We start from the raw sequence: 25,327 nt of genomic DNA on the forward strand, positions 1-25,327 counted from the left end.
TCTATCTCAGCTCTATGAGGCTGACTGCATAACAGGCAGGTTGACAATCAGACGGCCTGCCTGGCTGGGATGGCAGAGCTTTGCTTAGGAGACATTAACGTCACTCTGGGCCGTCGCTAGCCTTGGTTTCAAATGCTTGCAAAGAGCTGATGTTGTGTTATGTGTTGTGTAAGCAATTGATTTTACAGACTAAGATAAAATTATAATATTGGATGAACATGCAATGCAACATATAATGCAACTCCAGCCATGATAGGACTGGGGTATATTCTGGACAGGTCACAAATGAACCTGTCACAGTTTGGGACTTCAGAGTAAAGCCCAAGTGCTCAGACAGAACCCTCAGTGTATTTCCTCATGTGGGGAGATCAGGACGATAACTGGCTGCAGCTCCTGTAATTAGCCAGTACCTTACTGCTAGTCTTTGATGAGCCTCACACACCCTCTGATTCTGTCCTGGACTCAGAGAGCTGTGGTGGACTGTGGAGTTTGCACTCTGATGACACTTCAACCTCAGGTTCTGATGTCTCAGATGTTTTCTGAGACTGGCTCTGGTTCTCCAGTGGAGCTTGGGGTTGCCTCTGTTGAATCCTGGGTTCTGGTGGGTCCTGCAGCTGGCAACTGGAACCCAGATGCAACTGTCTCTGCAGCTCCTCAGCGCTGTGGGCTAGCATGATGCTCACCTTCCTCTGGTGGGCCAGGGCCTCCTCCTTGTCGTTCAGCTACACCAGAAAACACAGTATTAAAGGTCAAATAACATTTGTTACAAAGGCCCACCCACAGAGACACCAACTAGCTTGTTGCACATCACTTTGTTGCAGACGGTTGGTCACTAGTGGACTTCTTTTGTTGTCAGGTTACAGACGAGCATTTGTATTTAAATTTTCGGAGTTTTTCTATAAATTAACATTTCTTGATGAAACCGTTCTATCACAGAGAAATATTTTTGCAGACGAAGCTGAGCAGCGGTGGGGCCTCGATCTCTTTCTTTCTCACGACAACACTGAAGATCTTAGACAAGATACTAACCAAGTCCAGCAGCTTGTAGAGAGTCTCTAAATGTTCATCAGGCATCTTCATCTCCAGACCAGAGGGGAGCAATGCCTTCAGCCTCTTACTTACACTTATTAAAGGACTCTTGTTGGCACCTGTAGACAAAACAGATTGAGAAGCATTTGTAACATGATTTGTTCACATCGTTTTCACTGTCGCAGTGCAAACGTTCCCGTGCCAGCTTCCTTTAGCTTTGATGTCCGAACAGACAAATGAAGACAAGTGAGCGTAATGTCCACCGTCCTCTGCATAATTACTATCACTTAAAACAAACTGCTTCCATCAGTGACTGTGTCTGATTTGTCCAAAGTTATTCCACGGAAAAATCGACATTTATTTTGAACGGAGGTCAAATTTGCGTGGCTTCAATACACAAGTTAGTTTTTGCTTTGCCACGAGAGGCGCATCAGTGGCAGCTTCTGTTCTGAGCTTTTTAGGGGTTTCAGTGTTTGTCTTTGTACTTCTTTGGTACCTTGTTAAGTATTTGTGCACTATTTTTATTTTTTCACCTAAAATAATAAATCAAGTCTATGTGGATCTTTAGTTATTGCAGCTGATTCTGTGTGGGTCGGTGAGAGTCGTTTCTCTGACCTGCTGTGTGAACACCTAATAAAGGGCAAATTCAAACAATGCTCAACATACGTCCCACAACACTGTCTGGATATGCAAACACAACTACGGTGACCGGTGTTCTCAGAAATGATCTGCTATTATGAAATAGAAAGTTTGATTCCATCTACTCTACTGTAATTTGAAACAGAAAGACCATTTTTAAAACCCTGACACAGCTACTTTACCAACACCAAGCAGCGAATCCTGTGTTTCTTGGACTGGATCATATAAATCTGAAGAAACAAGCCTCATTAGCATTTTAACAATTTATTAATTTAATAGTTAAGGGCCTCGTGTGGGCCCCACCTCCTTGTCTACTCTACACTACCCAAAATTACACTTTTGGGCAAAACCCCCCAAAATTAAATCTGAAAAAATATGAGATGAATTCCTTGGGGTGGCTGTAGCTCAGGCGTCTCAGGCATCTACTGATCGGAAGGTTGGTGGTTCGATTCCTGGCTTCCCCTAGTCTGCAAGCCAAATATCCTTGGGCAAGATACTGACCCCAAAGTGCTCTCCGATGCATCCATCGGAGTATGAATGTGTGTGAATGTTAGTGTGTGAATGGGTGAATGCACAAGTTGTGTAAAGTGCTCAGAAGAGTAGAAAGGTGCTATAGAAGAACCAGAACCAGTCCAAAAGCAAACGATCCAGTTAGTGTAGGACGTTATGTTGACAGCAGACTTGCCTTCAGCTTTAGAGTGATTTGATTTCTTAATATTGGCCTCGGCTACGAGCAGGAACTCCTCACTTCGCTTCCTCAGCTGTTGTTCAAAGGCGATGCGAAAAGCATCTGCAACCATCAAGGCCTCTTCTTTCCTTAAACGCTGAGCATCCAGCTGTAAAACATACAAACACTAACGCTTCATACCACGGTAAACATTACAGTGGACACAGATGTACCCTGAACACGGTGCACCGAGTGCAAGAGGAACTACTTAATGACTGACACTCAAGAGAAAACCTCGATAAAGACAACAGATGAAACAAAAACTGGGACGCCTCCCTTCTGAGGGGTCCTGGGGAGAATATCTTATTCAAATATATTTAAGCGAGTAAGAAGAGAAAGGAAACCAAATTCTGGAATAAGAAGAGATGACTGTTCCTAAATATTAAGGCTTCCTTTAAGTTTGAATGATAGTAGACCAATGAGGGGAGATCTAATTTTTGAAAATGTTGGACTTTGCTAAACTCCAGTAATGTCAATTGTTGCCAGGTCTGCCCTCTTAAGACAGGGACGTACTGTCCAACCACCAACCAGGAATCACAGGAATACAAAAACCTACTTGTGGGAGTCATAATATGGTGACTGATCATGTTAATAATGTGGTTTGTATGTTGATTTATTAGGTTTGATGTATGCTAAGACTCATGTCTCATCTGAGTTTAATCAGTAGCTGTTGAATGATCTTCTGTATATGTATATTAGGCAAGGCAAGTTTATTTATAGAGCACAATTCAACAGCAAGGTGATTCAAAGTGCTTTACAGAGACATTAAAAAACAAAAACAATAATAAGCAGGATTTAAAATGGGAAAAAAAGGAACAGTAGATAAAATCAGTAGTTAAAAGTTTTGAAATTTAAGCTTAAAAGTGTGGATTTGGTGCTTTATTCAAATGCAGCTGAGAACAGGTGAGTCTTCAACCTGGATTTAAATAAGCTGAGTGTTTCAGCTGATCTGAGGCTTTCTGGGAGTTTGTTCCAGATATAAGGAGCATAAAAGCTGAATGCAGCTTCTCCGTGTCTGGTTCTGACTCTGGGAACTGATAAAAGACCGGATCCAGATGACCTGAGGGATCTGGAAGGTTCATACTGGGTCAGGAGGTCACTGATGTATTTTGGTCCTAAACCATTCAGAGCTTTATAGACCAGCATCAGGACTTTAAAGTCTATCCTCTGACGGACAGGCAGCCAGTGTAAAGACCTCAGAGCTGGACTGATGTGGTCCACTTTTTTGGTCTTAGTGAGGACTCGAGCAGCAGAGCTCTGAATGAGCTGTAGTTGTCTGACTGATTTTTTAGGTAGACCTGTAAAGATGCTGTTACAGTAATCAAGCCTACTAAAGATGAATGCATGGACTAGTTTTTCCAGGTCCTGTTGAGACATCAGATCTTTTATCCTTGATATATTCTTGAGGTGATAGTAAGCTGATTTTGTTATTGTCTTAATGTGTTTTTCTAAGTTTAGGTCTGCATCCATCACTACACCCAAATTTCTCGCCTGGTTTGTGGTTTTTAGATGTATAGATTGAAGTTCTCTGGTGACCTGTAATCGTTTTTCTTTGGCGCCAAAGACTATTACCTCAGTTTTGTTTTTGTTTAGTTGGAGAAAACTGTGGCACAACCAGTCATTAATTTCCTCAATGCATTTACCAAGAGCCTGTACAGGGCCTCGGTCTCCTGGTGACATTGTGATATATATTTGTGTGTCATCTGCATAGCTGTGGTAGTTTATTTTGTTGTTCTTTATAATCTGTGCCAGTGGGAGCATGTAGATGTTAAACAGAAGGGGTCCCAAGATGGAACCTTGGGGAACTCCACATGTGATACTTGTCTGCTCGGATGTGAAGTTACCTATTGATACAAAGTATTTCCTGTTTTCTAAGTATGTTTTGAACCAGTTTAGTACAGTTCCTGAGAGACCTGCCCAGTTCTCCAGTCGTTTGAGTAATATGTTGTGGTCGACTGTATCAAATGCTGCACTGAGATCCAGTAAAACTAAGACTGACATTTTTCCACTGTCTGTGTTCAGACATATGTCATTGAACTCTTTGGTCAGAGCGGTTTCAGTGCTGTGGTTCTGTCTGTATTCAGACAGAACCACAGCACTGAAACCGCTCTGGATTTAACATGGATGTTAAAATCCCCAACAATAATTACACAGTCGAAATCAACACAGATCACAGACAGCAGTTCACTGAGGTCATTAAAAAAGTCTGTGCAGTATTTGGGAGGCCTGTAAACATTAAGAAACACAACTTTGGATGGGGCCTTCAGCTGTAAAGCCACATATTCAAAAGCCTGAAAACTTCCAGGAGATAGCTGCTTACATGGAAATGATTCATTAAATAAGACAGCAACCCCCCCTCCTCTCCTGCTCACCCTGGCCTCACTGATAAAACTGTAGTTAGGAGGGGTCGTCTCGATGAGAACAGCCCCACTGTTATTTTGGTCCAACCAAGTTTCAGTTAAAAACATAAAATCAAGGCTGTGCTCAGTGATTAAATCATTAATTAAAAATGTTTTCCCAGCTAAAGATCTAACGTTTAATAAAGCCAACTTAAGTGTTTTAGAGACATTACTTGTCCCCTCGTGTTTGGGAGCAGTCTGTGGCACACAAGGTATGTTTACTATGTTTAAAGATCCTTTAGAGTGCACCTCTCTGTGTTTTGACCAGGCCACATGTCTCCTTCTGTCACCTGAAAGTACAGAAATTTTAAAACCTTCTAGTAAACAGGGTCCCAGCTTCTCCTGGGAAAAGTCACCACTGCCATAATCCTCGCAGCCCGGACCCTCCACACATCACACATCAGACTGCGGAGACAGGGCATGAAGGTGGTAAGGAGGAACTAAGGGGGGCGAGGCTGGCCAATGTGACTTCGATTGCTCTGTTGAGGGCGGGGCTCGATGGCGAACCTTTGGCTGCTCTGGTGGGGGGTTTATGGGGGACAAAAAGGGATTGGGCCGGGGGGTAGATCTGAGCCCAGCATTGACCCGCTCCATCATCTCCTCAGGGTATTTCAGGTGTGGAGAGGAGGGAGAAAGGGAGGGGGAGGAGGGTGATGGCCTGTCAGGGGTTTGGGGGACTGGGGAAAGTTGTGGTCCCTGGTCTGGCTGATAAGGTAGCGTGAATCGCTACCTTATCAGCCAGGAGTGGAGGCCCTGGGGTGCTGATCCCCGACTACCAAAACTAGCGACTGGGACATGGAGTGGCACCTCTCTGATGGGGAAGGAGTTAGTGTGTGAGGTTGAGAGGTACCGGCTAGAAAGCGTCAGGTTCACCTCAAGCACACCTCGGGCTCTGGAACCAGTCTGCTGGAGGGGAGCTGGACTCTGTCTCCGTCAGGAGTTGCCCTTTGTGAGAGGCGGTGGGGTGGGTATCCTAGTATCCCCTCGGCTTGCTGCCTGTATGTTGGGGTTTCTCCCAGTGGATGAGAGGGTTTGTTCTCTCGCCTTTGGGTCAGGGAACGAGTCCTGACTGTCGTCTGTGCTTATGCGCCAAACGACAGCTCAGAGTACACAGCCTTCTTGGAGTCCCTGGGCAGGGTCCTTGAGAGGGTCCTTGAGGGTGCTCCACCTGGGGACTCTGTTGTCATACTGAGAGACTTCAACGCTGGGCGATGATAGTGAGACCTGGACAGCCTCCTGGATCTGAACCCGAGCGCCGTTTTGTTACAGTTTGTCCATAATGAACATCATGATTGAATGATTTTGTAATTGTGTCATCAGAGCTGCGACCATGTGTGCAGGACACTCTGGTGAAGAGAGGGGTTGAGCTGTCGACTGATCACTATCTGATGGTGAGTTGGATCAGGTGCCGGGGGAGGCCTGGTGCACCAGTTCATGAGGACCGTCATGAGGACAGTGAGAGCCATGTGGACTGTATTCATCTCCACAGGGACATAATAAGTTGCCCAATAAGCAAACTAAAAGGGAGGCTGGAATGCTGCATTTCAGACACTCTGATAAGTCTTCACATATCCTTCACCAAAACCTCTGAACCTAGAGCGTGGATGCAATTGTCATGTATATTGTTTTGACAGTGTAAGCAGTTGTTGTAAAACCCATGCTGAACATCTGCTGACCTGTGTGGTGCACTCTGTGTAGTATTGCGTATTGTAATTGTAGATTTCTAATCACTTGAAAGGTTTTAAACATGTTGAGACCAGACGTTTTGGTCTAAGCTGACTGATAGATCCGCCTCCCATTTGCAACAGGGCATATTGATTCACTGATTTTATAGAGTGTCCTATATATGTTAGACAGTAATTTAGGGGGTTTGAAATTAAGGAATTATAACGCACTTGGTGGTAGTTGTAATTTGACTTGACCAGGCTTAAATTTCCTTTTTCACTATAGATTTAATTAGTTGATATTCTAAAGTCTTTTCTTGTTAAACACATTTTGTACAACTACTGCCAAACGGAATAATATCTGTTCCTTTGAATATATGTTCCAAGTATTTAATTCCTTTATTTTCAATTCAGTTTTATTTACACAGCGCCAAATCACAACAACAGTCACCTCAAGGTGCTTTATATTGGCAGACCCTACAATAACACATAGAGAAAAACCCAACAATCATATGACCCCCTATGAGCAGCACTTTGGTGACAGTGGGAAAGAAAAACTCCCTTTTAACAGGAAGAAACCTCCAGCAGAACCAGGCTCAGGGAGGGGCGGGGCCATCTGCTGTGATTGGTTGGGGTGGGGTTTACAACTCCAATCTGGGAGTTTATCATATCATTGTTCTGTAGTATGTCAGGGTTGTTCCAGATAGGCGAACGTTTGCATGAAGACTCCGTCATTGTTACAAACTCCCACCATGCTGTCAGAGAAGAGCTGATGTTGATGCTTTTAAAGCATCATGTCGTTTGATGTTTGAGCTGATAAATGGTCTGAAATCTCTGGATCAGTGCAAAGTTTTACATCTACCCAGGGCTCATCTAAGAGGGTGTGTTTAAACCATCCTGAGATGAAGCCTGTGGGCTAAGAAGTGTTGTTGAAAGTTAGGCAGATCTAGTCCTTTGTCCTTGGTCCTTTGTAGTGTTTTTAATCTGATACACGGGTTTATCTTTCCAAAGGAATTTAGAAATAGACAAATCGAGAGATCTGAACCAGTCTGGTGATGGTTCACTCAGGATCAGTGAGAATAAATAATTTATTTTTGGCAAGATAATCATTTTTATTGCAGCGACCCTTCCCATGAGTGAAATGGGTAGAGATTTCCATCTAGCCAGATCGTCTTCTACTTTCTTTAGAACTGGGATGTGGTTTAATTTAGTTAAATCTGCAAGCTTAGTAGAAACATTAATAGCTAAGTATTTAATATTTCCAGATTGCAGTGGGGCAGAAGAAGGATTATGGAAGGAGCAATTCAACGGAAGAACTGCCGATTTTAACCAGTTTATTGAATAATCTGAAACTCTTGAAAAAGAGTTTATTAGCGTGACTATCTCAGAGAGATTGGTTTGTGAAAGCAACACATTATCTGCACAGAGACTGACTATGTTCTACATTCTTGCATCTGATGCCCTTCATTACTGCAGCCTGTCTAACTGCTGCTGCTAGTGGTTGGATAAAAACTGCAAACAGTGAAGGGGAGAGTGGGCATCCCTGCCTGGAGCCCCTCAGGAGACAGAAGCTGGAGGATGTCTGGTCGTTTGTTCTGACACAAGCTGTTGTTATATTTTTTAACCAGTTCCAAAACCAATATTTTGATTATTCAACATTTTTTAAATCCATGAATCAAACTGAACGATGCATAGATGATAATAACTGACCCGAATAGAACGAAAGTTGGAACTTGGTGCAGTGACAGAGTTACATGACGTTTACCTCCTGTTGTAACTGGACCAACTGCTTCCTGCTGGCAGCAGCAGTCCGGCTACATGGACACGGTTCAGTATCAAACGCACACTGGCAGGCTCCCAGTACAGTCAACTGGAAAACAGAGATTAGAAAGGATACGACTGAGTACAAGTGCAAGTTAATGATAATTAACTGTGTTGCCCAGCTGTGGCAGAGTGGTTCAGGGAGTGATCACACACCAGCTGTGCATCTAATAACATATTCCTCTTATTTAGTGAAACACCTGGAAGCTGCAGCCTGGTTACCTGTTGTATGTGGTAGCGTGGTCTCCTGCTACAGTTACACTTATAACTGCAAAACTGTTTGTTATTTGATCATTATTCACTGCATAACGACTTACTTGTTATATTTGATCTTATTTATTGCTTTAAAGCATTAAGTGAGAGGCTACAAACTTTATTTTATCATAGCTGTTCAACACAAATGACAACACATTCACCTTTCAGTGTAACAACACGTGCAATCAGTAAATACGCTTCAGGTAAACAGTGTGAAGGTCTTATTGTTTCTGATATGGCGTTTGGTGTGGGCCCTCGCCCTCCTCGTAGACACACCTATGGTATCATTTCAAATCACCTCGTTCTCGAGTCTTTGTATCCACAAACCTTTCAGGTAACTTGACCTTGAGGTCGAGGTCACCGAGAGTCAAACTGCTCCGAGATTCTTAGCAGACACATCTATGACATCGACCCTACGTCGCCTCGTTCTCATTGCATTCACAGATTTGGGTGTAGATGCTGAGGCGTACAAACCCTTACCTATTACTGGCCCTGCTGTGCTCTTTGGTAGGGTAAATTCTTGTTCCGTTCCTAAATGAACGATTACACGATCAAAATTAAGCTGTTTTTACACGTTTTTACATGAGCTTCAGAAGTGTACATGGAAGAGAGTCAAGCTGTGCTGATGTTGATCGGTTTGTGACTTCCTGCATCAAAGAGTCAATGCTAGAAAGCAGATGAGCCATAACAACATTCAAATCAGCACAAATGCTTCAAGCAGCTTTTGTGTTGCTGAGAATCACAGTGTGCTATCCCACCCAGCGACCTCCCCCATTGTCTCTCACCTCCAGAACACCTGACTCGGTGTCCAGGCTGTACTGAGGTTTGGTGGCTTGGTAAATTCTCTGCTCCTTCACATTCAGCATGGAGAGAAGTTCCACGTACTGTCGCTTCAAGGCTGCAGACAGACACACGTTAACCCTCTGCATCACATATAACTCATACAAGCATCTACATGTGTTGGACTCATTTACCAGAGTTTTCTGCTCGGAGCTGCTGGCTCTCACTCTCCATCTCCTGCAACTTGTCAGTCAGAAGCTTGTTCTCACCTGACATTCTGATCATAAAGCAGCAGCGTTATGATGCAGGTAAGAGACCAGAGACAGAAGTGTATGCAGAGTTAATCTGACCTGTTGTGCTTGTGCTCCCAGGACTGCTCAGATTTCTTCATCTGAGCCTGAGAGAAGCTGAGCTCCCACTGCAAACTGTTCACCTCCTGCAAGCGATGAAGGATTTATCTGCAGTTTCTGATCAGTTTTCAAATGTACAGTCTAATCGCCCACATTTCATACACTTTCTGATACTATGATGACGTCGGTGTCTGTTACAATAAACACATCAACTCTGTCGTCTCCTTGACTTGGTTAAACTTTAACAGTTTTCATGCTTGTTTTGACAGCCTAAAAATGCTCTCAGAGAGCAATTCCCATTTAACGCTGGATTGCTAGTACACTGCTGAAAAAAAAGGACCACTTCAGATGTCAGTAGGGGAAAAACATCATGCTGATATCTATGCTGACATGAATAATGTGTTAAGAATGAAAGGATGCCACATCATCAAAATGAAATTCAACCTGTAGAGGGCAGATTTCAAAGACACCTCGAAAATCAAAGAATTATGCAGCAGTCTGAAATTTCATTGAGCAACTCAAAACAGTGCTCAGTAGTTTGTTTGGCTCTCAGGTGCTTTGTGCATGCCCAATGACATCCAGGCATGCTCCTAATGAGATGATGGATGGTGTCCTGCAGCATCTCCTCCAGACCAGGGCCTCACTAAACCGAGTCGTCTGAGATGATACCTGCTGGATGAACTGAAACAATGTCCCCGAGCTGTTCTACTAAATTTAGGCCAAGCAAGCGTGGGTGCCAGGTAATGGTGTCAATCCCTTCATCCTCCAGGAACTGCCTGCACACTCTCAGCACATGAGGCCGGGCGTCGTCATGCACCAGGAGGAACACAGGAATCATTGCACCAGCATATGACAATGTCTGTGGATCCAAGGATTTGATCCCAGTACCTAATGGCCTGTAGAGGTCTGTGTACTCCATGGACACGCCACCAAACCAGTCACGCTGAACGATGTTACATAAACATGTCTTTCTCCATTGCTTCAGTCACATGTGCTCAGGGTGAACCTCCTCTCATCTGTAAAATACTCTCACAGACCGGCCTTTCAGGTGTCGCGGATAAATACAACAAAATAAAACCAGTACCAAAAAAAAGAAGATTCATTCATAACTGGAAAAGACCCAGGGAAACAGAGTTGATGATAAGAACCATACATTTCACACCCGAGCCTCTTTCCCGGTACCAAACGACTCACAGACAGGTACTGGTCCGTGGCCCGGGGGTTGGGGACCGCTGCACTAGAGGACGTCATGAAGTTTGGTCCTGATTGGTCGGTCACCGGCTGTTCATTTCGGTCATTTTGTAGCTCTGTGCTCTTCCTGTTTCTCCTGGCAGAAAGAAGCACATACTGATCCTGCTAATGGGCTAAGGACCTTCTATGGCCCTGTCCAGCTCTTCTAGAGTTGCATCCTGTCTCCTTGAATCTCCTCCATACTCTCGATGGGAGACAGAGCAAAGCTTCTGGCATTGTACGTATACATATGCCATCCTGGAGGAGTGGGGCTACGTGTGCAACCTTTGTAGGGTCCACGTATTGCTTCATGCTACTAGTAGAGACAGTGATCGCTGCCAAATGCAAAACTAAAATATCTGAAAAATCAGGAGGAAAAAAAAGTCAGTGGTCTCCACCAGTAGACTCTTCCTGTTTTGGGGGTTTTCTCATTGTTGTCCCTCTGGTGCTATTAACTGATTAACAACCCCCTCTGCTACATAGCTGACCTGATCACCATCCCATTACTGACTTGATGCTACACTAAAAAAGGTTCCTTTGAAAGCACAACTTGCCTCATTTACCCATTCACACCCATTTACACCTCTGCTGTTTCTACGTGCTTTCTGTCTAACTTTCACACCCATTCATATTCTGATGGATGCACTGGAGAGCAACATGGGAGTTAGTATCTTTCCCAAGAATATTTGGCATGCAGACTGGAGCAGACAGTAGGTGACCTGCTCTACCATCTGGGCTACAGCCACCCTAGAACAACCTCACAACATCTTTGTCAGAAGGATTGAATCACAACCAGCGGGAGGTGCACTGAGAAGGGCATCTCTGTGCTCAAAGAACTGGGAGCTCTAAAGGGATCTCATACAGGGTATTTGGGAAGTGGGGGCGGGGCTGGCAGAGGGAGGCTCTCCAACTTATATCATCACAGCACGAGTCTGTCATCCCTGTACAAGAATAGATGTGTAACATAAAACCAGGGCTGCAGGACTGTTTCGTGGCCTGTTAGGAGAGTTAACAGGATAGTTAAGACAGATAGGGCGCTCTCACACCTGAGACAGCGGGGGGGGGGGAAACCCTCCTTAAACCTTCTGAGGTCTCTCGTCTTACCAGATCCTGGATGGGACATGTATTTCACTCAAGAGGGGGCCATTATTAAACCGACACATTCGATTGGAGATTCTGGGTCTTTTGTGGCAGCATCTTTTCATCTTTTTGACTCCCCAGTTATGCTGATGAGGGTCTACCTGTCTGGGATGACTATAAATTTGCTTTTTACTTACCAACCCTAGATTTTTTTTCTTGGTGGAAATCTTTTTTCAGATAAATGATACCCCTGAGAGGCACTTTATCTGAGGGAGCAGGCCATCTCTTTTCCCTCTCACCAGAAAAACGGTCAACACAGACAAAACAACTTGGCTTTTGAATCAACCATTGGAAATGTACACACAATATGCCATTTCTCCCACTCTGTATGATCAACACCTGAATCTTTTGTCAACATCCAACTTTGAAACTCAATTGCTTAAAACAAAGCAATGTTATTTTTGAAATGGGAGATAAGGCGGTAAACTTCCTGTGCATCAGAGCTGCTGCCCTGTCAAGATTAATCCCAAGGATAAGACTGTGGGACTCGCCAGTCTCTCTCAAACTGCTGTTGAAGCCCTGCCGGAGGTGTGAGTTTGAGATCTCGCAGACTGGAGCCTCTGCCAACCTTCCCAGCGCACCCTCACTTTACGTTTATGTGTGCCAGGTCTGTCCAGCATCCTCCCCACCCCCTGATCTAACTCCCCACCAGGATGTGATCAGCTGACAGCTCAGCCCCTCTCTTTACCCGAGTGTCCAGAACATATGGCCGCAGATCTGATGATGCAATTACAGAATCGATCATCAACCTGCAGCCTAGGATGTCCTGCTGCCACGTGCACTTATGGACACCCTTATGTTTGAACATGTTAAGGACAAACTTTGGTTTGCACATAAGTCCTGTAACAAAATGCTGCTCCCGTTCCTCCCAGTCACATCCCTCCAGGTCTCACTGTCATTGCCTGCATGAGCGTTGATGTTTCCCAGTAGGACAACAGAGTCCCCAGTTGGGGCACCCTCAAGGACCCCGCCCAAGAAGGCCGGGTACTCTGAGCCGTCATTCGGCGCTTACCCTCTCATCCACCGGGAGAATCCACAACATACAGGTAGCAAGCCGAGGGAATACTAGGGTACCCACGCCAGCCCGCCGCCTCTCACCCAGTGCAGTGAGTCCAGCCCCTCTCCAGGAGACTGGAGAGTGAGCCCAACTATATCTATCCAGTACCTCTCAACTTCATGCACTAACTCAGACAACTTTCTCACCAGAAAGGTGACAGTCCATGTCCCAACCGCCAGTGTCTGTACCCAGGGATCAGTCTGCCAGGGCCTCCGCTCCTACCACCGCCCAACACACATTGCACCCGACCCCTACGGCACCTCCTGTGGGAGGTGGGCCTACAGGAGGATAGGCTCATGCTAGGGCTGCTCAATTAATCGAACATTAAAAATGACTGAGCCGATTATTAGCCCCTCCCTCGTGCTTTACTCTCGCGCTGCTCCGTGTGGCAAATCGAGCGCACCTCTCTGCATTTCGAACACGTGTCACAACAATTAAGAGCAGCGGTCCCCAACCTTTTTTGTGCCACGGACCGGTTTATGCCCGACAATATTTTCACGGACCGGCCTTTAAGGTGTCGCGGATAAATACAACAAAATAAAACTTGTACCGGTACCGAAAAAAAGAAGATTTATTCATAACACACGTGAAAAGACCCAGGAAAACAGAGTAAACGATAAAAACGATAACAAAATAACGCTGACAACCGATAAAAACCCTGAAAACCACACATTTCACACCTGAGCCTCAACTCTCGCGGCCCGGTACCAAACGACTCACGGACCGGTCCGAGGCCCGGGGGTTGGGGACCGCTGATTAAGAGGACCCGAGGGAAGCTCGGAAAGCTGAGCAGAAGTTATTTGGAGAGGAGAGTGACTGCTGTTGGTTGAAAAGAGAGGTAAAAAACTTCAGTGGTGTGGAAACATTATGGGTTCATGGAGTCAGACGTGGATCAAGTAGACACAGTGTGTAAACTTTGCTACGGTGTTGTAGCTGCACCACAGAGCAACACTGCAAAGTTCACTAAACACAGATGTTTACATTTTTCATTTATTTCTTATATTGCAAACATTTGCACACTATTTATTATTATTTTTTGACAATCTTTAAAGTCATTATTCAACACATTGTTATTGTTAAATAAATATCGTCAAATAATCGAGATCTCAATTTCAGTGAAAATAATCGTGATTGTCATTTTTGCCATAATCGAGCAGCCCTAGCTCATGCCCCTTTCTTGAGCTGTGCCCAGTCCGGGCCCCATAAGCTAAGGCCTGACCACCAGATGTTCGCCCGTGAGCAACCTCCCGGGGTTAGGTTTAGGGTCCCGGTAATGTTATACTAGGCAGGGTGAACTGTTCCTTTGATCTCATAGGGGTCTTCTGAATCGCTCTATGACTGTTTCCTCACCCAGGACCAATTTGCTGTGGGAGACCCTACAGGGGGCAAAAGCCCCCCTTGATAACATAACCTCTGGTCAGCATGTAACTGCAAATGGAAAAACCTTTTTACAAGAGTTGCGTTAAACAGGAATAGCTTAGTTAGTTCATGAATGTTGAGCAGGAAAGAAGAATTTTAGCACTAACAGATCGATTCCTTACAAGCTTATCTGAGTTTCTTTTATATTTTTTTTTATTTATGTACTTTTAATTGAGTTGCTCTTATATAAACCAGAAATGACGTTACCTTCTCGAGTGCTTTGGCTTTCTCCTCAGTTTTCTGCAGCACACTTTTAGTGTGACTTGTAGCTTTGTCAAGAATGGCCTGTGAACAACACACACAATAGTTTTCAGTCATCAACCGATTTCTGTGGGACTTTTATGCAGTTTATAACTACTAGTTTCAGTTTGACTAAAGGAAAATGTTTTTACACGTGAAACATACGGCTCAGTCTTACATTAAATTCATGACGTGCACATACTTTTTAATCAGTGGTGTTCTATGAAGGCACACAAGGCAGGCACTGCTTGTGCAATGAAATTTAAAATAATTTAATTCAAAGTAAAGTCAATCTTTTAATTTCAAACACACGAGCCATAAAGTTTCTCTAATTGCGTTTGGTTATTCTGGATAAATCTGTGGGCTTAAATAAGTGTTTATATTTGTTTAGACTCTCTCTTTTCCAATGACGGTACTAACTTCAGTAATTACTTCCTCCAAACCATCAATGTGTGTATTAAAGGAACTGTGATGCACTGGTTTGAATTCTGTCTGATAGTTTTTGTATATTAATCGTGAGTCTTCACACAGGAATGGTAATCATCTATGCAAACAGATGACACAAATGAGTTAAACTACCAACATGTCTTAAAGACATAAAGGCACGGATGTCCCAAGATTTCCTTCTAAATTCAGACAAACTGGCAGATCAGACAAACCAAACTGTGCAGCGCCTGGATTGATTAAAGTAAGCCTATCACTCAGCGCCTCACGCATAATAATGTCATGATTCATAGAACTGTATAAGATCAACAGGACTCCAAGAGCCTTCATCAAGAACTCAATAGGAATGTGACGAACAACACTTCAAGTAGCCATGAAGTTCGGGGTTTAGCAAGGAGATGCTGTGTCCCCACTGCTGCTCTGCATAGCCTGAACCCCTCACTAAGATCACCAACAGGACTCCTCTACATGGATCAAGCAGTGTTCCAGAAGTGGACGAGACGTGGATTCACTGATCCATACCAGTACGATCTAAAGCAGTGATATCGAATGTCACTCAGACTGGAGAAGTGTAGTCGGATTGTAACGAGAGGGAAAGTAGTCAGAACCAAGGGGGTTGTGATATTTGATATCTTGCAATTCCTCTGCTCAAAAAGACACTTCACAGCATCGACGGGCCAATGGATGGGGGAGTGTACTGTAAAACTTTGGACGAGAACCTCCTTCCCAAGCCTGAACACTATAGATCAGTCAAGGATGGATCATCTAGCATGATAATGACCTAAAACATATTGCCAAGGCAACAATAGGATGGCTACAGAAGCATATTAAGGTCATGAGTGATCTACAGACCTCAATGCTACAGAACAACCTATGACGGAAGCTGAAGCTTCAAGTTGCCACCCAGTAGCCAAGAAACCTAAAGGATTCAGAGTTTCTGTAAAGTGGGCCAGAATCCTTCTAACATATGTGCAAACCTGGAGACCAACAACAAGAAATGTCTTAATGCTGTTCTTGACAACAGGCTTTCTCCCCAAACACTAAGTCATGTTCTCCTTTAGAATCAAACTTTTATTTCACTCCATTTTCTTTTTATAATTTATATTAAAACTTAGTTCAATCTGGCGTAATGTCTTGCCAAAAGTCCTAAAAGTATTGTTAATAGAGTCCAAAGAAGTTAAGCTAGCTACTATAAGCTGTAATGTGCTGCTCTACCTTGCCTTGCAGAATCTTCAGAGCTTCATATTTTCCTTCAAAGTAACGGTGTGCTACATCAAGCTCACAGCATAGTCCATCTATCATCTGCCAACAAAGAAGCAGCACTTGTTAGTTTCCAGGCTACAATCAAGTTGACAACATTAGTTACATTAGCTCTACTCTTGTCCTACCTTAGTTGCTTCCTGTAGTCTTTCCTTGAGTTCGTCTTTAGACAGGTCCACGAGTGAGCCTATACAGTCACAGAAGACGCTCTTTTATCAAGACAACATTGTCAGTGTAGTCAAAGACGTTCAAACTGAGCAGAGGCTGCAGAACCCAAACTAGCTAGCGTAGCTGTGTAACTAGTGTCGTATGATAACATTTGAAACACTATGTAAAATATTTCTAAAAACCCGGAGATGTGAGTCAGAGGGACAGGATGTTTAACTGCTAAGTTGACTGAATGAGTAGATTTCAGATGTTCTTTGAAGACATTTCATTGCTGATCCAAAAAGCTTCTTCACGTCCAACTGAAGAAATCCAAAGCTTTAAATTGTTAGCCAGTTATAATTAAAAATGGTGAAATGTGCTGATATGGTGTATATTCTTTGGTGTCTTCTGTACAACAGTAAGAAACACACGTTAGAAAGTGTTACCAAAGTATGACAGCTCCCGCTGGGCTCTCTGCTGTGTCTCTGCAGTTTTTATTGTAGGAGTCCAGACGGCCTCTCCTGCTCGACTGCTGCACTGCAGCGGGTCCGTCCTGAGCAGCCGACTCTCTGAGCGACCGCTCACTCTGTCACTCTTCATCCTAGTGGAGCTGAGTGCTGTTGTGACTCCTATCCCATCACCCAGGTCCCCATCCACCATGTCATCCTTCAGGCTGCAGTCCTCACTGAGCTCCTCCATCTGAAAAAGGTCCCAGCTAAACTGGACACAGGCCACATACTGGTTTCATCACAGGTGGTCAACACAAGTATTTAAATACTGCGTACAGACAAGTAGCCAGTCCTTAGATGTTCCTACGTACACCAAGTACAGAAGTCTGGATGGGATTTTTATGATTTTTGCCTGAATGTGTAGAAATTTTTTATTTGCATTTTTCCTTGTTTCATTGTAAATGAGGTACATGTAATCATTATAATATAACATTAAAATGCATGACACTGTTGATAAGAAGCTCCAGGAACATGAAATGCAGCCTCGTTTTCTGTTCAATAACGTGGATGAGGATAGTTACAAAGTAACACACTGCACTTGTTACAGTAATGGGTGTAACTACAGCCGAAAGTAAGAGACAGACGTGGGAGGAGGAGCCACTTTATGCTGCCTGTAACATCGTTCACTATGACTATGGCAGTGGGTCAGTGATGGCCTGGGGATATGTCCACGGAGGGACACAGACCTCTACAGGCTAGCCACTAGCACCCTGACTGTCATTAGGTATCGGGATGAACTCCTTGGACCTGCTGTCCAAGGTGCACTGATGAAGTGGGTCGAGGGTTCCTCTTGGTGCACGACGATGGTCAACCTCAAGTATCCAGGCAGTTCCTAGAGCAGGGGTGTCCAACTCCAGGCCTGGAGGGCCGGTGTCCTGATCTCACTCTGGGTCAACGCACCTGAATCACATGATTAGTTCGTTACCAGGCCTCTGGAGAACTTCAGGACATGTTGAGGAGGTAATTTAGCCGTTTAATCAGCTGTGTTGGATCAAGGACGCATCTAAAACCTGCAGGACACCGGCCCTCGAGGCCTGGAGTTGGACACCAATGTCCTAGAGGATCAAGGAATTGAACCCATTGACTGGCCTCTGTGGCTGCCTGACCTAAATCCAACAGAACACCTCGGGAACTTTATGTTTAAGTTTATCCACCAGGTTGCACCTCAGACTGTTCAGGAGCTGGGTGATGCCTTGGTCCAGCTCTGGGAGCAGAGCCCCAGGACACCATCCATCATCTCATTAAGAGCACGCCTGGACCGTATCAGCCATGCATACAAGCACATGAGTGACATCAAGACCCATCGAGATCTGATGTGTTTCAACACGTTGCTTTATTTTTTTAAGTGTATAGTAGATTAGGACTGTGCGATATGACCAAAATCTCATATCCCGATATAAGACATCTATCGTCCGATAACGATATAAATCACAAAAATTTAACATTTTCTGTAAATCCTGTGAATCTCGGGCAGCTCGACTTGCGTGAAGTGTTTCCAGCTGCGCGTCGTGTAGCTGGAGTCGAGTGTTTTAACGATGCATGAAACGATACATTTTTAGACATAAGTTGTAACGGCGCCGTTTTCTTTGTATTTATTACACGGCGTGCTGCGGGGAAAAGCCTGTTCTAACGTTTGAGTCCAAGGTTTATTTTTTAGCACCTGGCGGCTCTTTTTTGCTTCTCATCTGTAAATAATCTGCATCTTTCACGTGATTCAGTTTATTTTGAAAGGTCTCAACAGGATCTTGAGCTTTATTGTGAAAAGTTTAGGTGGAACATAAACAAGCGGACACGCAGTGGTGTTACCGTCGTTGTTGCTAACGACAACGCATAAAAACTGTCCGTCTGTAGTGTGGTTATATTAAATATAAGAGAAAGAGAGAACTTTAATAAATGATTACAGCCACTACAGTGACATCAGAACATGAACAAATATCGCCGTAAACAGTTTATTTTGCAACAACAAAGAAAAAAACTATAGCGTGAAATGAAACGATAGACGTTTTTATATCGTCACACGATATATATCCTTATATCGAACAGCACTATAGTAGATGGTTATAGTTGTGCCTATGATGAAGTGCTTTTTCAAAGTCTCCATTCCACATACAGCACAGACACAAATGCTGCCACCTACACTGAATGTGAACATCAAACACATGCAGACAAACGTGACACTGCAGTGTCAGGGTGGATGAAGAAAGCAACATGATACATACAGAAAACAACAGTGTTAGGATTTATCAGGAATGACTTTTAAAAGGAGATCTGCGCTGCTCTCTCTGGATAAATACGGCATCAGTGTCTTAATCCTCGGAGCCCTTTGCACAGTGCACACAGATTTGTATCTGAAGCTATAAGAAACGTCTTCCTTCACCATCCTCTCATCTGTACACACTGCCCTGCTGTTTCACAGGGAAACAGGAACCTGAGCTTACACCGGATTATTCTGGAAAGGCTGACATCACTCCCTCAGGTCTGCTGATTTTCGAGCTGATCATTCTTCCTCTTGGCAGAAAGCTGGTTATCACTGAAGTGAACCTGCTGCATCTTTGTCAGTAAATTATTATTATTGTTGGTAGATCACTCTGTGACTGCAGCACCGCAATAACTTTGAGGCAAAATCTGTCAGCATTTATAGCTTAAAATGGAAACTGCAGTGCAATCGAACAGCCACATGTGCATGGCTGCTGCGTGTGCTGCTAACACCACCCTGTACAGCAGGCTTCTTCAAAATGTCCAACTTGGGCAAACAGACCAACATCTGCCTCTGGATGAAGCACTTCCTGACTAACAGTCTGGATGAGCACCAATCACGCCCCCGCTCTAACATTGGAGCCCCACAAGGTTGTTGTTAAGCCCTTTCCTGTACACACATGACTGCACCCCATCACATAACACCAGTGTCACGGTCAGATTTGCTGATGACACATCGGTGGTGAGGCTGATCTGCCTACAGGGAGGAAGTGCAACACAGCTGCAGTGTGATTTAAAGACAATAACCTTCCACTCAATATGAAGACAACAAAGGAAGTGATCATCTGCTTCAGGAGAAAGAAGGATGTACACACCAGTGCACATCAGTGGCAAAGAAGTGGAACTAGCATGGACTAGAAAAACCAACCTGCTGCTGGGAAAGGCAGCTATAGTTAATGAGAATATGTCACGGCGAGTGAGGTGAGCCGTGTGGAGGAAATGAAGGAGGATCCAAATGCAGGCAGTCGTGAAGGTGTATTGGTGGTTTATTGAACATGAAAGTAAATACAAACGGCAAACGGAGCTAGAACTAAACTATACTGGGATCAACTAAACTACAGAGCACAAACCTTAACGAGAACGACCAGAAGAGACTAACGGCGGACAGCAGGGAGAACACACGGCTGAGACATGGTAGAAACGCAGATGAGGCAGGGTGGAATACACAGACGGACCAGCAACTACAATGACAGAGGACACGACTTAAATACACCCAGAGAAACACAGGGGAATTACACACAGGTGGTGGACACAGCTGGGAATGATCAACAAGACGAGACAGAGGTAAAACTGAACACACTCACATGAGACCCAGACCTTCACAATAAAACAGGAAATGAGAACACCACACCAAGACGCAGACCTGACACTGAGAGACAGACAGAATGACACATGGAACCTGAACTAAACTAAACGTGAGATACAACCGAGAACAAATCCTTAAACATGAAACTCAAATAATAAACATCATAATCATCATCATAAACACAACAAGAGAACAAGAAAACAATCCCTGATGCAAACTAAAACCAAAACATGATAACCTCAAACATGGAATAACAAAAACATGAAACTCCACATATCAACTCCCACCTCACAGCCTTCAGTGGCATCTTTACTTCAGTGTCTCAGCACATCACAGACTACCTACAGACCCCTGGCACTTAACATCACCAAGACCAAGGAACTCATCCTGGACTTCAGGCTGTGCCGCCCTGCACATAAACGGTGAATGTGTAGAGCAAGTGGAGGCAAGAAGACCCAGCAGCAGCTACACTTCCTCAGGAAGGAGCAACTAAACACTGCTGGTGACCTTCTACAGATCCACCATCGAGGGCCTGCTGACCTATGCAGTGACAGTGCGGCACGCCAGCTGCACGGAGGCAGACAGGAAGAGACTGCAGAGGGTGGTGAACACAGCACAAAGAATCATCGACTGCCCCCAGCCCTCCTCGTCTGCAGTCTATAACTCCCGTTGTCTCAGCAGGGCCAGAAACGCCCTGCCCTCATTACCCACCCGGGCTACCATCTTTTTAACCTACTGCCCTCTGGCAGGCGCTTCAGATCCATGTGGGCCAGAACAGACTCAGGAACAGCTTCTTCCCCAAAGCTATCACCAAACTCAACCTTGCACCAAAGTAATCTGCACTGAAATATCTCTGAACTCATGTCTGTTTTAAACTGTCGGTGCTCAAACTCTGTCACTCTTGTGCTGTGTATTTATATTATTCTTATGGTTATTTTATTATAGGCTTTCTTATAATGTGCTAGCATACGTGCACTTTTATGGAGCTGCTTTTTAATCTTGTTATACTGCGTATAATGACATTAAAGGCTTTCAGCCTCCACTCCTGTCTCGATACCCACCAGTCTGCTTACAAAGCAAACCAGCCTACAGAGGATACCATCACCATCAGCCTCCACAGAGCACTGAGCCATCTGGAGAACAGGAAGAGCTCCGTGAGGACGCTCCTCGTCGACTACAGTTTAGCGTTTAACACAAAAATCCCAAAAATCAACGAACTGGACCACCAGAACATCCCCTCTGCCACCTTCCCCTGGGCCAAAGACCTCCTCACCAACCGGCCCCAGTCTCCAACCCACCCGACCACCGTCATCATTAAGTATACCGATGATACCACCGTGGCTGGTCTCATCTCTAACAGACATCAGACAGTGTGCAGGGCAGAGGTAGAGAATTTGTCCTGCTGCTGCTCAGAAAACCACCTGAAACTGAACATCCAACCAAAGAACTCATCATGGACTTCAGGAGGCACAGATGAGTCCACTCCCTCTCATTATAAATGGAAAACAGGTGGAAACTGTCTCCACCTTCAGGTTTCTCGGGCACCTACGTCGCCACCAACCTCACAGCAGTTGCACTTCCTCCGTGTCCTGAGGAAGAAAAACTCGGACCAGGAGCTGCTGGCCTTCCACCACTCCTCAGTGGAGAGCGTGCTCTCCTCCTGCCTGGTGTTTGGTACACAGGGGCCAAAAGAGAACAAGGAGGCTGCGCAGAGGCTCATTAACACTGACCAAAATCAATAGATGCCCTCTGCTACCACTCGAGGTCATCATCAGCTCCTCCTGTCTCAGGAAAACTAGGGCTGTTACAGGTGACCCCTCACATCCCACTCACCACCTGTTTGACCCCCTGCCCTCCAGACGCACCTCAGGTCAATCAGGGGCCACACCTCCAAACGACCTAACTCACACAGGACAACTCCTGAACAGTTTTTACTCTCCAGCCACGTCCACGCTGAACTCAGAAACCCTTGATTGTTTTTAATGTTAATACACAGTCTTATTCTCCAATTTATTATGTGCATCAATGCTACTTTCTAATTATTACCTTTGCATACATTTATATTCCTTTGTTGTATTTATGCATGAGTCTGTATCTCATCTTTTTCGTTGCTCATCTTGAAATCACGTTGGCCAGCTCGCCGCTTTTATTTTGAAATCACTTCTCTGCTGCAGCACGTGGGGGCTAGCTTGACAACATTACTTTAAGTGGAGGCTAACGAAACTATCATACAGCAGAGACTAAACACACAAAGCAAAAGAATACAAATGATTATTGGACGACATGTGACAGAAACAACGTGCATTAAAGATATGAAGTGTTTTTAAAATGTCAAAATTTATGCGGTTTTCTGAATGACTTCCTCTTACCTGCGAACCTGAGACAAAGGTAAGCGTTTGCGTCTGCTCCGACCCGGATGAAGATCCGTTTTAATGAAACTATAGTTTCAGAGCGAAACCTGCGAAGTTAGAGCGGAGACGGAAAAAAGAAAGTAAAAATACACATTAAAAAGTCCAAAAACAGCTCTTCGCCCAGCAGCGACCAACCGCGTCTGAAACCTCCAGCAGAGTGCACGCGCCAACACGAAACGACTTCCGGTGTGTCAGATTAACTGGTTTTTATATTAACTGGTTATGTTTGTTTACACAGGCTTCTTTCATCGTTTTTAAAGAGTAGTCGCATGAAGATTAAATACCTCAGCACAGAAATAAAAGTTGCACTCTCCAGTTCATCGTTATGAGTCTAGTTGGGAAGTTTATTAACCAGCATTATTATCATGCATTTATTATAAGTCTACACACTCATACCTTAAAAACACCTCGGAATAGAATATGATGCGTTTACAGAAGTCAATCAATTAATTTCTCATCTTAATTTACATGATTTTCATTGTTGAGGCAACACACAGCTCTGCTCAGGAGAAGCAACGTGTTGCTGCAACGTGTTGCTGCAACGTGTTGCTGCAACGTGTTGCTGCAACGTGTTGCTGCAACGTGTTGCTGCAACGTGTTGCTGCAACGTGTTGCTGTTTCTCTACCCTAATGTAGAATCAGCATAAAGAAAGAAGTTGTTATTAAAAGACATTTTTCTCTAACAGTTTTTACTGTTGCGTGCATCAGACGGCTGTGCGTCAGACTGTTGATTGTGCAGTAAAAACATGGTTACAGATATTGTTATAGACTTCTTTAATGTGGAAGAGAAGCTTACCTGAAAAGGGGGGGGGGTGTCTCTGTAGACGATCTACCCAAGAATATTTCTTCATATACATTTTTCTTTCTGTGCTTCCTCCACAATGACGGGCATAACAACTTGAGTTAAGAGTAAACTGTACTCGGAGACGTGAGGACCAAACTAACATCCCGGTTAGTCGTTTCCCTGTAAACTGTTTTTCTACTAGAACATCTCACTCACCAATTCAAATATAAGCACCTTTTCTAACATTGTCACACATTCAGTCCCATTAATGCACCAGAGAGCAATTTGGGGTTAGTAACTTGGAGACTGGAGTAGCCGCGGATCAAACCACCGGCCTCGCACTGGTAGGTGACCTGAGCCAGCTCCTTGTGCTGAACTTACCAACAATCATCATTAGTTCTGAACAGGTCACATTTGCAAATGAAGTTTAATGAACAACCACCAGCATTTGTTAAAAAAAAAAAAAAAAAGAAAAAAAAAAAAAGAAGTTTTATTTAAAACAAAACACTTCTTCAATATATTAAAGTCATCATCATCATCATCATCATCATCTATTTATTTATATAGCACTTTAAAAACACACCTGGTAGACCAAAGTGCTGTACAATACTAATATGCACATAGTAATAAAACCAGACATAGCAATAAAGTTAAAAAAAACAATAAAAATGTCAGTTACCCACAGAGTTAAAAGCCAGGGAATAAAAATAGGTTTTTAACAAAGACTTAAAAACTGGCACTGATGCAGCCTGTCTAATATGGAGAGGAAGGTTATTCCAAAGCATCGGCGCGGCAACAGAGAACGCTCGGTCTCCTCTAAGTTTCAGCCGTGACTTTGGGACCGAAAGCAGCAACTGCTCAGCTGACCGAAGGGAACGAGTGGGGACGTGGGGCTGTCAGACAAATAAACAGGTGCCAGACCATTTAGAGATTTAAAAGCCAATAAAAGGACTTTAAAACGGATCCTGAATTCAATTGGAAGCCAGTGTAAAGAGGCCAAAATCGGAGTGATGTGATCAAATTTTCTTCTGCCAGTTAAAAATCGTGCTGCAGCATTTTGCACTAATTGCAAGCGTGACAAAGTGCCCTGCCCAACCCCTATTAAAAGAGAATTACAATAATCTAAACGTGAGGTAATAAAGGCATGAATAACGCTTTATAAGTCACGCTTGGAAAGAAAGGGCTTAACCTTTGATAAACGTCTGAGGTGATAAAATGCTGATTTTACCACCCCGTTTACATGGTCATCAAAGGTGAGTGCAGAATCAATTTTAACTCCGAGATTTGTGATCGAGCTCTTTAGTTGGGAAGTCAAAGCTGCAAGATCAACATCCAGAGTATGAGAAGAACGATTTGGGCCAAATAAAATTGCTTCTGTCTTCCGATCATTAAAATTTAAAACGTTTTTTGCCATCCATGCTTTGACATCAGTAAGGCAGTCAAGCAGAGGTCCAGTTGGG

General features: G+C 44.1%; 1 protein-coding gene across 2 annotated transcripts; it reads right to left on the bottom strand.

Annotated features, from left to right (window-relative positions):
• ccdc125 (coiled-coil domain containing 125) lies at positions 1 to 24,320 on the bottom strand. Of its 2 annotated transcripts, none has more exons than XM_040046564.1 (12): positions 23,042 to 24,320; positions 17,048 to 17,316; positions 16,583 to 16,641; positions 16,410 to 16,496; positions 14,718 to 14,795; positions 9,665 to 9,750; positions 9,509 to 9,591; positions 9,320 to 9,432; positions 8,224 to 8,328; positions 2,354 to 2,504; positions 1,030 to 1,148; positions 1 to 722 (listed from the first exon to the last, which is right to left on the bottom strand). In XM_040046564.1, the coding sequence occupies exons 2-12, from the start codon at positions 17,298 to 17,300 to the stop codon at positions 435 to 437; spliced, it is 1,422 nt and encodes a 473-aa protein (XP_039902498.1). In that variant the 5' UTR covers positions 17,301 to 17,316; positions 23,042 to 24,320; the 3' UTR covers positions 1 to 434. The 2 variants fall into 2 exon arrangements, with proteins under 2 accessions (XP_039902498.1, XP_039902497.1); XM_040046563.1 differs by having other exon boundaries at positions 17,048 to 17,321.
• Positions 24,321 to 25,327: the final 1,007 nt, after the last annotated feature.

Source organism: Simochromis diagramma, unplaced genomic scaffold, assembly GCF_900408965.1.
Source record: "Simochromis diagramma unplaced genomic scaffold, fSimDia1.1 OVJJ01000005.1, whole genome shotgun sequence".
Taxonomy (NCBI): Eukaryota; Metazoa; Chordata; class Actinopteri; order Cichliformes; family Cichlidae; genus Simochromis; species Simochromis diagramma.

Bases quoted from the DNA above. Each gene is read 5' to 3' on its own strand.
- ccdc125 (XM_040046564.1), bottom strand. From the start codon at position 17,300: ATGGAGGAGCTCAGTGAGGACTGCAGCCTGAAGGATGACATGGTGGAT. The intron at 14,796-16,409 runs GTAGAGCAGCAC...TGTTGTTCACAG, and splicing joins TGAAGATTCTGCAAGGCAAG to GCCATTCTTGACAAAGCTAC. The intron at 9,433-9,508 runs GTAAATGAGTCC...GTCTGTCTGCAG, and splicing joins GCTCCGAGCAGAAAACTCTG to CCTTGAAGCGACAGTACGTG.